Source organism: Bos indicus, chromosome 17 (genome assembly GCF_029378745.1).
Source record: "Bos indicus isolate NIAB-ARS_2022 breed Sahiwal x Tharparkar chromosome 17, NIAB-ARS_B.indTharparkar_mat_pri_1.0, whole genome shotgun sequence".
NCBI lineage: Eukaryota > Metazoa > Chordata > Mammalia > Artiodactyla > Bovidae > Bos > Bos indicus.
In genome coordinates this window covers 15,721,221-15,737,612 of record NC_091776.1, presented here as the reverse complement: position 1 = coordinate 15,737,612, position 16,392 = coordinate 15,721,221, and the positions used below count along the sequence as shown (strand labels likewise).

Below are 16,392 nucleotides of genomic sequence, written 5' to 3'. Positions count from 1 at the left end.
GAAGCCAGAAAACAGTAGTATATTTCCCATCCATTGAGAGACAATATTTTAAATCCAGTATTGCATGTCCCAAAGGATTATATTTTGGCCATAAATATGACCTTTAAGTCTTATGAATCAGATTATATCACAGACCATATTTAAGGCTAATTACACTTTCTCATTTTGGTGAATTATAATTGACATAATATTATATTAGTTGCAGGTATACAATGTAATAACTCAGTGTTTGTATATATTGTTAAAGGATTACCACAATGAGTCTTTTTTTTTTTTTTTTCACAATGAGTCTTGTTAACATCTGTCACCATACATAATCACAAATTTTTTCTTGTGATGAGAACTTTAAAAATCTCTCTCAGGAACTTTCAAACATGCCAAACAGTATTATTAACTATAATCATGCTGCATATTATGTCCTCAAAACTATTTTATAACTAAAAATCTGCATGTTTTGATACCTTCACTCCCATCCCCTGTCCCTCATCTCTGGAAACCACCAATCTGTCTTTGTATCTGAGTTCTTTTTTTTTTTTTTAATTTGTTATGCTTTGGGTTGTTTTCAGATGCTACATATAGGTGAAATCATACAGTAGCTGTCTTTCTCTGTCTGATACTTCACTTAGCATAATGCCCTCAAGCTCTATCCACAAATGGCAAGCTTTCATTCTTTTTTATGGCTGAATAATATTCTATTCAGTGTGTGTGTGTGATCTGTGTATCACATTTTTTTATCCATTCACCTGTGGACGCTGAGGTTGTTTCCATGCCTTGTCCACTGAAAATAATGCTGCAATGAACACTGGGATGCATGTATCTTTTTGAATTAATCTTTTCATTTACTTTGGATAAATACACAGAAGAGGCAATGATGGTAGTTCTTTCTTTAGTTTTTTAGGACATCTCCATATTGTTTTCCATAGTGGCAGTACCAGTTAACACTGCCATCAACAGTGCACAAAAGTTTCCTATTCTCCACATCCTTGCTGATAATACTTGTTAGATCTTGTATTTTTGATACCCTTTCTAACAGATGTGAGATGGTATCTCACTGTGGTTTTGATTTGCATTTCCCTCATGATTGATGATGTTAAGTAACTTTTCATGTACTTGCTGGCCATCTTTATGTCTTCTTTGGAAAAACATCTATTCATATCCTCTGCCCATTTTTAATCAGATTTTTTTGTTGTTGTTTTTGAGTTGTAGGAATTCTTTACATAATTTGGATATTTGCCCTTATCAGATATAGTTCTTTTTATATGAAATACAGAAACCTATAACCCATGAAAGAAACTATGGTATTTAATTCATCTTTAAAGTGAAAATATTTCAAAGATGTAAGAATTTTACTAAAACCTCTACTGCAATAGACTTGGAAAATAAAATATATATATATGTAGACAATTCAATATATTGTAAGTCAAGTTAAATCATTTATAAGATATTAGGAATTCTAATTAACATGGTCAGGAATATAAATGAATCATTTTATAGTAAGATAAAAACTCAGCCTCTGTCCAAATTTTCCCTTTGTAATCTAAGTAAATATTCAATTACTTGGGTTATCTATATTTAGTACATGTTCTGCTTATTAACCTCTGTGTTTTGTTTTTTTTTTTCCAGATTACACAGAATCTTTGTATCTTCCAAACCATGGTTAAAAATCCCTGAGTTTTTCTTGCCTTTAATAAAACAATAATTATTTTTAGAAGATTTATACTTTTAATTAGGTTGCAAAATATAATATTCCTTATTTTATTTATCTCAAAACCAGTCCTTCAACTTTTGATTCTCCTGTTTTCATTTTAATGCTCTTCAATGTATTCTAAATATAAACCTTTGTTGAAATAACATAAGTAGAAATCAAGGACAGTATGATTAATGTGCTCCAGAATTCTCCTGTAACCACCCCAGACACAAGGTCCAAGACCCTGTGAAAATGCTGCTAGTTTTTAAGGAAAATGCTTGAGGCAAATAATAAACAAAAGATCAGGCTACTTGATCTACCTCCTAGAATTCCCAATAATGTCTCCAATCTAACTTTCATGCTATACATTCTAAGCTTTTGAAACTCATAAATCTCTAAAACACTGATACTAAATTTTATATAGTTACAAGGGTCTCAATGCAGACATAGTGGAATCCACTTTATAGCCCAGTTTGATCCAGGAGCATTGCTTATTGAAAACCTACCAAAACCAAGAACATCTACTCTGTATCCTAAAATGTCATATAACAGAGTAAGACTTAGAAAATAAAAATCAATATATGGTCTGCAAAAACTATAAAACTCTTAGAGGAAAACATAGGCAGAACACTCTGTGACATAAATCACAGCAAGATCTTCTATGACCCAAACCTACAGTAATGGAAATAAAAACAAGAATGAACAAGTGGGACACAATTAAACTTAAAAAAACCTTTGTAGAGCAAAGGAAACTATAAACTAGGTGAAATGGCAACCCTCAGAATGGGAGAAAAAAATAGCAAATGAAACAACTGACAAAGGGTTAATTTTCAAAATATACAAGTAGCTCATGCAATTCAATACCAGAAAAACAAACAACACAATCAAAAAGTGGGCAAAAGACCCAAGCAGATATTTCTCCAAAGAAGACATATAGATGGCTAACAAATACATGAAAAGATGCTCAACACTGCTCATTATTAGAGAAATGCAAATCAAAAGTACAATGAGATATCACCTCACACCAGTCAGAACGGCCATCATCAAAAAAACATGCAAACAATAAATGCTGGAGAAGATATGGAGAAAAGAGAACCCTCTTGCACTACTGGTGGGAATGTAAATTGATATAACCACTGAGGAAAACACTATGATGATTCCTTAAAAAATTAGGAATAAAACTACTGTGTGACCCAACAATCCCACTACTGGATATATTCCTTGAGAAAATCATAATTGAAAAAGACACACGTACCGCAGTGTTCACTGCAGCACTATTTACAATAGCTCGGACACAGAAGCAACCTAGATGCCCATCGACAGAGGAATGGATAAGGAAGCTGTGGTACATATATACAATGCATGACTCAGTCAGAAAAAGGAATGTATTTGAGTCAGTGATAATGAGGTGGATGAACCAAGAGCCTCTTGTATAGAGTGAAGCAAGTCAGAAAGAGACAAATACAAAGTATATTAACACATACATGCGGAATCTAGAAGGATGGTACTGATGACCATATTCACAGGGCAGCACTGGAGATGCAGACATAAAAAATGGACTTATGAACAATGTTGGGGTGGGAGAGGGTGGGATGAATAAAGACAGAAGCATGGAAACACATACACTACCTTATATAAAACAGATAGCTAGTGGGAATTTACTGTATGCCTCAGAGAATTCAAACTGGTGCTCTGCGACAACCTAGAGGGGTGGGATGGGATGGGAGGTGGGAGGAAGGTTCAAGAAGGTGTGGACATATGTGTACCTATGGCTGATTCATACTGATGTATGGCAGAAACCAATACAATATTATAAAGCAATTATCTCTCAATTACAAATAAATAAATTTGTAAAATTCAATATATGGTCTGACTTTTAATTACCATGAAATTTGTTCCACTGGTCACAAACAGATCAGAGAAGATGTTCTCAGCTCAAAATTTTGCTGGGTTCATAGTGGGAAGATTTTTGCCATCCTCACATAAAAGAAAGTCATGGTATTCATGTATCAAAGATTGAACAGTGGGCCATAAGTAACGAATGCTTTTGTCATTTTAGAAATGCTTCTGCCCTATAGCAGAGACACAATTTCAACAATTCTGCACACACACTCTAGCTGTGGAAATGAGCCCACCACTTTCAGCTCCGGCTTTCCACTGATGCCAAATGTTTCTTTATATAATAGGTGCGTTGCTGACTGTATAATAAGCTCAACTCGCTTCCCACGTGGCTCAGTGGTAAAGAATTCACCTGCCAGTGCAGGAGATGTGGGTTCGATTCCTGGGTCAGGAAGATGCCCTGAATTGTGCCAACTCACTCCAGTACTCTTGCCTGGAAAATTCCATGGATAAAGGAGCTTGGTGTGCTACAGTCCATGAGGTCCCAAGAGTCAGATGAGACTGAACACACTAACAACAACAATCTAACATCTATTATAAGTTATTTTTAGAGAGCCCTGCATATATTAGCTTCTTTTTTTCCATTGCTTTTGCCAGAACAACTGCTAAAAATATCGTGTGATAGATTCTACCAAGAGAATAATAGTAAAGAGATTTTAGATCCCACCATGGTTCCAATAATGACTTAACTACAAATTGTAAAGTAATTAGCCTCCAATTAAAATGAATATATTTATGAGAAAAAAAAAAAAAGAATAAAGTTCTAAGCTAGTCCAGATCTGAACACATTCCCTCTGAGATCTACCCCCTAAGGTGAACACAGGGACAGAAAGCAAATGACAGATTTGTTTCTCCTAAAATTACAGCACAACTCAAATGTCTAGATTGTTTATTCCAGACACTGTAAAGGGCCTTTTTAATAAGGTAGCACACCACCTGCTTTTCTATGGCTTTCAGCAATTGTGGAGGCCAAGTGCTCCAGTTTTAAATTATCAAGGTAAAGATGGCAAGGATATGTTCAACAAAGCCAACACATAGGTGGCACAAAAAAAAAGATGGCTGTTCAAGCAACCTGGGGCAGAAAAAGATAAACCAGGGAGGTATCATAGGGTCGATTCTTTTCTATGTCTATGTTGGGACATAAGAGGATTAGACAAGGAATTTTGGAAATAGAGGAGACCCAGGTTCAATCCCTGGGTCAGGAGAATTCCCTGGAGAAGGAAATGGCTACCCACTCCAGTATTCTTGCCTGGATAATTCCATGGACAGAGGAGCCTGGTGGGCTATATGGGGTTGTGAGGAGTCAGACATGACTGAGCAACTAACACTTTCACTTTACTTTTGGGAATATAGATTCAGGGTTGAAGAGATCATCAAAATGTGAAACAGTTATCTCATCAGGTTGTCTTTAATATAGTTCTCCAAACAAAGCTTATCTGTGATTGTGCTTAGTCACTCAGTAGTGTTCAACTCTTTGCAACCCCATGGACCATTGCCTGCCAGGCTCCTCTGTCCGTGAGAATTCTCCAGGTGAGAATACTGGAGTGGGTTGCCATGCCCTTCTCCAGGGGATCTTCCCAACCCAGGGATGAACACAGATCTCCCACTCTGCAGGAGGATTCTTTACTGTCTGAGCCACCAGGGAAGCGCTCATCTGGGATTATCTTCATGCAATTTCTTGCTTTCAGGAGGTGGTAGAAATCAAATATATAAATGGAATCTATTAGCTTCAGTCTTTACAAAATCACTATTTTAATGTCCTATAGATTCTTGTAGAGAATCTGTTCGTTTGGTAGCTTTTAATTGTGCAGTTGTTTAATAGTTTCACTATTCAGCTGAATGTACATGCATTTCCTCTTCTCCACATGCTGGATAATACTTAGAGAAGATAATTCTGGGTAATCCAATTAGATAATGACACTCTCTCATTTGTAGTTGAAAATATCTTAGATTTATATACACACATCTTAAATGTAGATTGGCTCTTTTTAAGATTAAATGAGATCTAAAAAAAACCTAAACAGAAATCAGGAAAAGACTGTCCTAAGCATGGTTATAGGGAAGAGAACATAAGAAAAGATGACAGGACCTCTGAAAAACAGCAAAGAGAGACCACTTTTTAAATAATGAAGATGAAACAAACTGTTAAAAAATTAAGTCCCCCAATTTTTTTAAATTACTTTTCTTTAGGCGTGTCATACAATCTATACTATGTTATTGCTTGTGTTGCTTTAAAGCATCAAAAAAAATAAGAATAGAAATAGGATATAAGCTGAGTCGGAAAAGTGCTGCTCCCCTTGTGGAGCCAAGCCCACGAGCCCCTAGCACTCTGTCTTCAATTCAAGGACATAAACAAGAAAAACTATTACAGATGTCAGAGTAAAACATAAAGGTAATATCTGTGGGAATTTAGTCTCCAACTCGGAGAAGGCAATGGCACCCCACTCCAGTACTCTTGCCTGGAAAATCCCATGGACAGAGGAGCCTGGTAGGCTGCAGTCCATGGGGTCGCTAAGAGTCAGGCACGACTGAGCAACTTCACTTTCACTTTTCACTTTCATGCATTGGAGAAGGAAATGGAAACCCACTCCAGTGTTCTTGCCTGGAGAATCCCAGGGACGGGGGAGCCTGGTGGGCTGCCATCTATGAGGTCGCACAGAGTCGGACACGACTGAAGCGACTTAGCAGCAGCAGCAGCAGCAGCAGCAGCAGTCTCCAACTGGTGATAACTGGTGAGTTCAGTGTGTACAATTTGTATTTTCAACTTTGGTTGGTCAGAGAAGTGATTTGTTTCATTCATTGTAGTTTCAGTGATTTGTTCTGTTTATTCTAATCATCCAGTCCCATCAATTCATGGCAAATAGATGGGGAAACAATGGAAACACTGACAGACTTTATTTTCTTGGGTTCCAAAATCACTGCAGATGGTGACTGCAGCCATGAAATTAAAAGACATTTGCTCCTTGGAAGAAAAGCTATGACAAACACTAGACAGCATATTAAAAAGCAGAGAAATTACTTTGCTGACAAAGGTTCATATAGTCAAAGCTATGGTTTTTCCAGTAGTCATGAATGGATGTGAGAGTTGGACCATAAAGAAGGCTGAGCACCAAAGAACTGATGATTTTGAACTGTGGTGTTGGAGAAGACTCTTGAGAGTCTCTTGGACTGCAAGGAGATCAAAGCAGTCAATACTAAAGGAGATCAGTCCTGAATATTCATTGGAAGGATTGATGCTGAAGGTGAAGCTCCAATACTTTGGCCACCTGATGTGAAGAGCCGACTCATTAGAAAAGACCATGATCCTGGGAAAGATGGAAGGTGGAAGGAGAAGGGAATGACAGAGGACGAGATGGTTCGATGGTATCACTGACTCAATAGACATGAGTTTGAGCAAGTTCCGGGGCTGGTGAAGGACAAGGAAATCTGTTGTCCTGCAGTACATGGGGTCACAAAGAGTTGAACACAACTGAGTGACAGAACAACAATAACAATAATTCTACTCCAGTCATTAAAGGAAAGGAAAAATTTAGAAAAGTGTCCCTTTCTGGTTCATCTTTCATGCTGAACAACCTGGAATGACCTGCACAGTTCATGGAACTCAAGTTGTTTCTTGGCATTTTGCCACTGTTTAAGGCATTCTCTGAATCTCAAAGGAATGCTTCTTTTTCCTAGCTACAGGTAATTATCCCATAAACTCAGCTCACCTAGTACCTCCTCCAGGAGGTCCTCCTTGACTTCCATCTCCTCCCTCCCTATAGGTGTCTCTCCTTGGTACTCCCCAGCCCCCTCTCTATCACGGTTCTTGCCAGTTGTGCTATAATTGTCTGGTTACTGCTCTGTGCCCATCCCCCCATTAAAAGGTAAACTTTGTGAAGGCCGACTGTGCTGTTTTCTTAACCTTCATTTTATCTCCTCACTTCCCAGGCAAGAATACTAGAGAGTGTAGCCATTCCTTTCTCCAGGGGATCTTCCCGACCCATCTCCTGTACTGGCAGATGGATTCTTTACTACTGAGCCACCTGGGAAGCCAATCATTACTTCCACTAGTAGGAAAACAGAATGGCTCTGACTGTGTAAATTGAGATGAGAAAATACAAGAGGGAAGGACATAACTAAAAACCTCACTTCAGTGAAGAGCACAGGCATCAGAATGAAGGAAGGAACACCAGAGCTGAAAGTCCTTCTTATATTTGTCCACAAAATATTACCTTTTTGACTATATCATCTTCTTGCCTTTATTTTCCTTCTAGTTTACATAAGGTGGGCAATAGGGTGATAAAACAGGAACAAAGCTGAAGTATTAAAAGTGTCTGATGATTTCATTGATTACTATTAATAGACAAAGAAATTTACTCTTCCACTCAAGTTATACTCTATGTTAATACACAGTAAAGAAAACATGAAAATTCCAAAAGAGCAAGGTTAATGGTGTGAACTACTTACGCCATCAACCATATCAGTAAAGAAAAGATGTTACAGACATCAAGCCATCACATGACAGCCACCTGGAGGGAGAGTCCTGAGGAAACTCAGAATGAAAACAAAGAATGCCTGCCATCCAGCTGTCAACCGCCGCAGTCATGCCAGACTCTGCACTCAGGAAACTCAGGAGGAGGGAACACAGGATACTGGCCCCAGATAGCTGAGGTGCATCTTAAAGGAATGACTGCAATAAGCCCAGACTTTGCATCTTCCCTGGTGGCTCAGACAGTAAAGCGTCTGCCCGCAATGCGGGAGACCTGGGTTCGATCCCTGGGTTGGGAAGTTCCCCTGGAGAAGGAAATGGCAACGCACTCCAATACTCTTGCTGGAAAATCCCATGGACAGAGGAGCCTGGTAGGTTACGGTCCATGGGGTCACAAAGAGTCAGACACGACTGAGCGATTTCACTTTCCTTTTCCTATACACAGAAAAGGGCTGATTTCATTAACTTGAGATGTCTGGTTTTCCTTAATTATCAAGAATCTTTTGATGTTCTGGCTCCATGCCCTTTGTTCCAAAAACTCCCATACATCCTGGCTCTTCAAAGCAGTCCCTCAGAGGGATCTGAGACTTCTGTCTCCCGGACTCAGAGTCCTGAGAAAGTCTGCCTGATAAAACATAACTCTCAGCTTTATGGTTGTGCGTTTTTTTCTTTGAGTTGACAATGGGCTCCACTGGATTTATTAAAACAGCAAAGTGCAAAGAAATCTGGTGAATAAGTATAAGGATAAAAGGCCAATGTTATAAGCCAAGATGGTCCTATATTTTATATATCATAGAGTTATAAATACAAGGGCAATCTATTTAACTAGTATGAAGAACATATGAGGCTTCCCAGGTGGCGCATTAGTCAAGAAACTCCCCTGTCAATGCAGGAGACACAAGAGATGCAGGTTCAATCCCTGGGTCAGGAAGATTCCCTGGAGAAGGAAACGACAACCTGTTCCAGTAATCTTGCCTAGGAAATCCCATGGACAGAGGAGCCTGGTGGGCTACAGTCCATGGGGTTGCAAAGAGTCAGATACAACTGAGCACAAAGAAGATACCAGAGAGATACCTTTGTTGTAAACTGATATGATCTAAAATTTGACAAGGTAGTTAATTTAGTACCTCATGAATGAAAAGGAAAAAAAAAATAGACAAAACAAAGAGATTTGTTTTTTTGGCTGGAATTCCTTAGGACTCGAAATGAATATAGAGAGAAATATTTTTCAAAGTCTCTCAGAATATTTCTTAAAATATTCAGTCACCAGTTGCTTTAGATGGGGTGGAATTGAGGAGAATGTTGCCTGTACTTAGTTCAGTTATGTGGTATTGTGAAAGGCAATTAAAATATATGGTGCCAAATGAAGCAGAAAAAAAATTTTAAATGAGAATTTAACAGTAATTTTTAGGGAAAGTAATAAATCATTTTAAACAGAAATAATTCAATTTGAACATCTTTCTCAGGGACAGAAGAATAACAGAGCAGTTTTCTGTACCTGAAGCATAAATTCAAGTGGTAAGATACACCCATTATCAGTCATTTGACAAATATCTGCTGAGTTCCTATTGCTTTCTGTCCCTGGAGACACAGAAATAAATAAGCAATGTTTCTTCTTCTTAAACAGCTCGTAATCAGGCAACTTCAGTAAAGCTATAGGGCATGTGTGCTAAGTCATTCAATCTTGTCTGACTCTTTGTGACTCCATGGACTGTAGCCCGCCAGGCTCCTCTGTCCACAGGATTCTCCAGGCAAGGATACTGGAGTGGCCTGCATGCCCTCCTTCAAGGGATTTTCCCAACCCAGGGATCAAACCCACTTCTCTTACACCTCCTGCATTGGCAGGCAGGCTATTTACCGCTAGTGCTGCCTGGGAAAGTAGATGGCTTAAGCCTTTCTGGGGGAAAAGAATAAAAGATACATGGACTACTTTGAGAACACTTGTGATTCATCCCTGAGGCAAGAAGATAAACACCAATAAACTCTCCAAATAGGGGGGAAAGTACCTGTATTTAGGACTGAAAACAGGGTAGTCCTCACATTGAGATTTAGATTTTTTTACAGTCATGGAATTTATCACTGTCAGATACACCCTCTATGAAGAGCATGGACAGCATGCACATTAATATACAGCATGAAACTGGTCTTCAAAAATATCATAGATAATTTCATGACTCAAGAAGTATAGAATTCAACCAGGAAAGATGCTGTATCAGATCGAATGCTTGCTGACAGAGGGAAACTCACTCAAAATGTGAAGATAATAGGAAACGATGACAGAGTCCATTAGCTTCTCAGATTGATCATGATAATATCAAAGTCCATGGGCTGAAGTATTCTGTAGCATTATACTTTACCAAAGAAAATGGTTAGGTTCAGGAAATCTAGAGAGAATTGTTGATCTTGACAAAATTTTTTAAGGAGTTTACTGTGGCCAGGCTTATTAAATATAAATAACTCCTGAGAAAGACAACTGTAAGTGACAAAGAATCAGATATAGGACTCCATGTGAAACTGATGAAAATGAAAACTTTCATGAAATATTTCTAAAATGAAGGAAGACATAGCAAAAGCTAAACTATGCTCTTTAGATTTCAGACATGGAGGGCCAAAAAGGAAATCGAAGACTGTCAAGGTCAGTTTGGTCATCCCAAAAGTATCAGTGTCCAAAGAGCCTGACCAGGCCGTCAGAGTCACATTGCTGTTAGCAAATCTAGGCTGTGACACCAGTTCTTCACAGAGCCTGTTCAGGGCACTGGTATTAATACCACCAGAGCCCATGTGTTCTTGTTTTGCTGTAGACAAAGGCGCCACAGTCTATGGACACCCAACTCTGTGACCAGGTAAGAGACTTGGTTGTTCACACTTCCCTGTGTTCAAAATTAACTTTCCCTACCCTCATCCCTGAGGCAACACCCCAACAACACATAGTTTCAAGTGTTCTCACTGCCATTTTGCTTAAATGAATGCACCAATAATTAAACAGGTAACTTTTCAACAACTTTGATAAAACTATAATAAAATCAAACAAAATGAGAACCTCACAATTCTTAATACTACATCTTCTAATTCATTTCCTCTTTCAGAGAATATAAAGTCCAACAGCTGAAAGGAATTTATTTTCTCCTGTATAGCTAAAGTACTTATATATCTTTTTTATGGAGTTGTAAATTCTGCCCCGTCTCCTCCTCCTCATCTTTTTTTCTCCTCCTGCCCTCACCTCTCCAGGCTCCCAACATATACCTTCAACTTGAGAGGCAAATGCGGCATGAAAACGGTGAGACCCAAGAGGGAAGAGCTTTTTCTCTGGAGTCTCACAATAGATAAGTGAATTTTCCGAGTTATTCATTAAACCTCTAGAGATACAAATAGAATAGTGAAGAGCAGCTATGAGCTATGACATCCTCTTGCGCTCAATCAGTAAGAACTTCATAACTCACTTGAGACTGGCAAGTTCCAAATAATACATGAATATAAAGGCTTGGGAAGAATGTCAATAGCTCCCTCCGCCTACAGATTGTGAAAAAGTACCTCATGGGAGTATAATAGATTAATTCCAAAGTTGCTGAGTTTAGATGGATAAATAAATAGAACAAAATACCAAGGTACACACAGACCAAAGTCAAGGGTGCATCTTCTACTTACATATTCTATACATGTGCGATACGCTTTAGGATTATGAGCAGAAGCGTTGTATACATAGCACTTAGTTGTATTTTAAAATAATTTTTTAAAAACCAAGCTTTTAGAACATTTGACAGTCATTTTGTCTTATCTTCCCCTAATATACCCTGGAGAAGGAAACCCACTCCAGTATTCTTGCCTGGAAATCCCCATCAACAGAGGAGCCTGGCAGGCTACAGTCCATGGGATCGCAAAGAGCTGGACACAACTGAGCGACTTCACTTTCCCTAATATAAGAAGGCTCATAAAAAATATCTGTGGGATTTCCTTGGTGATCCAGTGGTTAAGAATCTTCCCTGCAATGCAGGTGACCCAGGTTCGATCCCTGGTCAGGGAAAGAAGATTCCCACAGGATGCAACGGGGATTCTACGTGCTGCCAAGGAAGACCCAGTGCAGCCAAATAAATAAGACTGCATTTCAAAAAATTATTTCATAGAAAGAAAATATTTTTGGCTAATATTCTAGGCACTTTCAGATTGCCTGGACCAACGACACAGAAAAAAATCATCGGAACAAAGTGTAGAATCACCACCAAAACCGTCAGCTCCAGGAAAAGGGAAAGCGGTAATCAATCCTCTTTCACTCCGTTAGTGAGTGTATTTAAATTGTAGAATGTAGCTGCTCCCAAGACTTCCACATCGCTTGTCTCTGTCATATTACAAATCAAAGGTTAGGAATCATACCCTAGACACTTGGAAGAGTTAATAGGCTTCCAAAACTCATGCCTTGCAGATTTTATGGCACAAGGATCAGAAGGTACAGATTTATTTTTCTCATGTTCCCTTTGTCTCATCTTCCTTAGGTGATATATTTCTTTCTACTCCCAGAGCCACTTTTCTCTTTCTCTTTGAAATTTATATTAAACCAATCAGTATTTTAAAATGGCATTTCCCTTTGTGTGCATAAAAAAATTACAAGGTTCACATGAGTGAATCACTTTAAAAGTGTCTTATAATTACAGTGTAGATGATTTTGATGATAATTTGATTCATTTAAACTGTATTTAACATGAGTGCAATATCTCTCACATTCAATTTTACTTCTCAAAGTTGACATCTGGAGAATTAAATAGATTATCTAGATATACTGAAATCAAGGTTTAGAGGTTTGGTCAGCTTTTAAAAGAAAAAACATATATGAGGAAGACCCTTTGAGGATACATTAGCTATTTTAGCCACATAGATACCTTAAGTATTTTTATGGTATCTGGCTGGTATAGCTGTGCAGCTAGCCCCTTCCCTATTTAATGCACATTCCTCCTGATATTATATCCTTAATAACCATGTTTTAAAACATGCCATTTGGTCCTAGATTGAGAAGTAGCTTCTCTTCTTTGGTTTAATCCTCCATTCTTTTAAGTGCAATTCATGGGCTTTTGGTTGCTATATTTTATTTTGAGTTCTTTGATTTAAAATGTTGTATGTCTTTCTCCATCTCTTATTATTACTGGGTTTCTGCAGGGGAAAATTGCTCATTGTTTAGGGGTTCTGTCTTAGTAACTTTGAAGTTTGGTACCACTCAATCTGATTATCATGCTATCCATGTCACTGTTGAAATGCACAACATTGCAAGACTAGGAAAATGTTAAGGTTTATTTTACGGTTATACCAGCTTGTTAATTAATGGCTTTTTTAGTAAAAGCATGATCTAGTAATTAAGAGCAAAGGCCTTGGGATTAAAACCAGATTAAATGTTGGACTTGTTGTGGCTAAGTAGTAATCTTGAGCAATTTCCTCATCTATAAAATGGAGATAATAAGAGTGCCTTCTTCATAGCACATATTAGAAAACAAGGAAAGGCAAGGCATACGAGGCATTTAGCATCTTGCTTGCCATTGTACTAATCATTATTTGCTAATATTATCACTACTGGTAACACAATGTATGTTATCATTCAGAAGTTAGTTCCATGATTTACATATATGTATATTATCACATATTTTATAACTGTATCAGATGTCAAAGTCATCATTTACCACACTGTTCAGTGCCTTCTTGAAGTTATTAACACTACATGTATATGCATATATATATATATATTCACACACACACTGGAATGTACAAATGTATGTATGAATTTTTCCTACTGAATCCATATACACACTGTTTTAACAACTTTAAATTCTAGAATTAGAAAGTCAAACTAACTACGAGCTTCACATTTCTAATACTTCCTCCATCTTCCTCCATCATCTGAAATGACGTCTCATGTCAGATAAAATAAAATCCAATAGATAAAAAGAATTTGTTTTGCCATTTAGCCAAGATATACAAATATATTTTTTTATGGAATTGTCAAGTTTACCCCTTCACTGCTAACTCCCATGATTACCAATATTTGATAAATGTTTACAACAGTTCTGTGAGAATGTATCCGGGTTCAGTATCAACTTCTTAGAAAATTAAAATGTATGTTCACATGGAATGAACTTAAGTTTCCAAAACTGAGGTACATACCGGCATTCAAAAAAGGTAGGTTATCTTTTCTGCTCACACTTTCTGGGGCTGAACATTCACAAACCAATGCACACTAGGAAGGAAAAAGAAGAAAGAAAATGTATTTGAACACGATCAAGTAAGGAATGAGATTCTCTTAAAACATGAGGCCATACACACAGTTTCAAAAAGTTTTGAACAAGACATTTTTGAAAAACTATTTTGAGCTGTACCTTTATGATGAACCTAGTTTAACTTGTGATTATTTACTTACATATAATATGACTTTATTATGCAATTATAGACTACATTTCAGTTAGAGTTAAAGACTTCTTAGGAGAGAAAATTTGTACTTTCTTTGTAGAAAAGAACTCTCCCTAACACGCTAGAAATAGGTTCCCATTACAGCAAATCCCCTATGAGAAGATGAATGGCTTTGTATTTCTGTCACCTGGGTGGGTCGATTTTCGATCAATAAAAAGCAAATTATTTTCTAGCTTTTAAGTAAAGGTAACTGTAAATAAAGGAGAAAATATATTGTAGCATCTAATTTTACAGTGCAAAAGGAGACTTTCTGTCTCTGGCAAAAGATACAAACACTTGCTCATAAAGGATGAGGGTACTTTATAAACAAGCTGATGTCCGATTTATGAATAAGTAATTTATACACATGCCAATCTAGAGATAATAGATGATTTATTAACCCATGATAAATAGACTCAGCTCATGATCCTTTACAGAATAGACACTGCTCTGGACAGGAGACAGGAGAGACAGGGAGAGACACAGAAACCTACCTCCCTTCCTCCTCCAGGGACTGGCCCTGCTTTGAGATTCACAACCACAGAGGTTCATGATAGCAAAGTGTAGGTCTCTCAAGTATTTTGAGAAGGGACACAAATAATTTAAGACATTGATTTAAATGTTACTTTCTGTATTCTTAAAGTCTACTACTCATTCCTCTATCATAACATTCATCACATTACTCAGGAAATTTCCAGATGGAGAAAAATGTGCTTTCCTAAATTTTTTAGTGCTTATATTGAGATCCCACTAAAAGAATGAATAACTGCAAAGAATTCTTAAAATTTAGTGTGATTTAGATCATTTTACAACAAACCAGAAGTCAGAGGTGATTACTTTTTTTAACGCACAGGTATTTTGTATATGCACTTTCCAAATCACCACAGCAATTTGCAAGGATCCTTCGACACATTTAAAATTCTTTATTTCTCCTATTTACAATATTTTCTCTACTTCTTTCAGCCTACATAGGGCTGGCTGTTAAAGTAATTTTTGGTAAACATTATATTCATCATATCAGTGTTTGGTTATGGAATGTATAATGGTTATTTACTGTCCAATCAAATTCAATATTCTCAGACTGGTCCTCAAATGCTTTCATGCTTTGTGCCTGCGTCCTTCCACATAATAACTAGATACACAGCTCTAAATCATCTTCCTTTCCAAAAGAATATCATCATCTACAACATAACTTATAGGGATGGTTTAGATTAAACCTTTTTAGTGAAGAAGTCCATAATTCCCAGAAACCAGGCTATTATCCTGAGAAACTGCTTCTTTTTTATGGAGGCAGTCCTGCCTCTTTGAAATCAAAGATAACTTTCTCTTTCCAAATAAAGGCCTGCTTCATTTCACCAAATGAATACAGACATATGACTTTTATATATTTATATCTTCCACCCACACTGGAAAACCGATATTGAGGACATTTTAAACTAATATTCTTATTTTGCAATGTTACTGTATTTTAAAGTTCTACTACTCAGAATCCCCTCAAGATTTAAACCCATTGAACATAAACAGAAAGTAATAAGCACTTAACAAACTAACATTTTCATATTTGGACTCTGGTTATTGCTTTCTTCAATTGTTTCCTGAAGTGTACACTTTGTGTCACTATTTAGATGGAAAGTTCTACAGGCCAAGAACCTTATTTATTTCCTTAAGCTATATTTAATTTTTTTTTTTTACATTGACCTTAGAGTCACTGTTACACTGTGCTAGTTGCTACAGAGAATGCAAAGATGGAAATGAGGTGGAAATTGTGCTTAAGAAGGTTCATCTATTTATACTGTTCATTGCTATTATGATGATGGATATTTGCAACATTATACATTTGCATGATGTGCACTCACAATGTAATGACTCTACATTTGTGATTCTGAGCAGGAATAGCAAAACATCACATGCTTTT

General features: G+C 37.2%; 1 protein-coding gene across 5 annotated transcripts in view; it reads right to left on the bottom strand.

Moving 5' to 3' along the window:
- INPP4B (inositol polyphosphate-4-phosphatase type II B) overlaps window positions 1-16,392 on the bottom strand; it is a 714,114-nt gene that overhangs the window by 230,055 nt on the left and 467,667 nt on the right. For all 5 annotated transcript variants that reach the window (XM_019977498.2, XM_070769067.1, XM_019977497.2 and 2 more), the window contains one exon: window positions 14,196-14,268. In XM_019977498.2, the coding sequence (XP_019833057.2) occupies window positions 14,196-14,268 (73 nt within the window). The remainder of the gene's footprint in view (window positions 1-14,195; window positions 14,269-16,392) is intronic.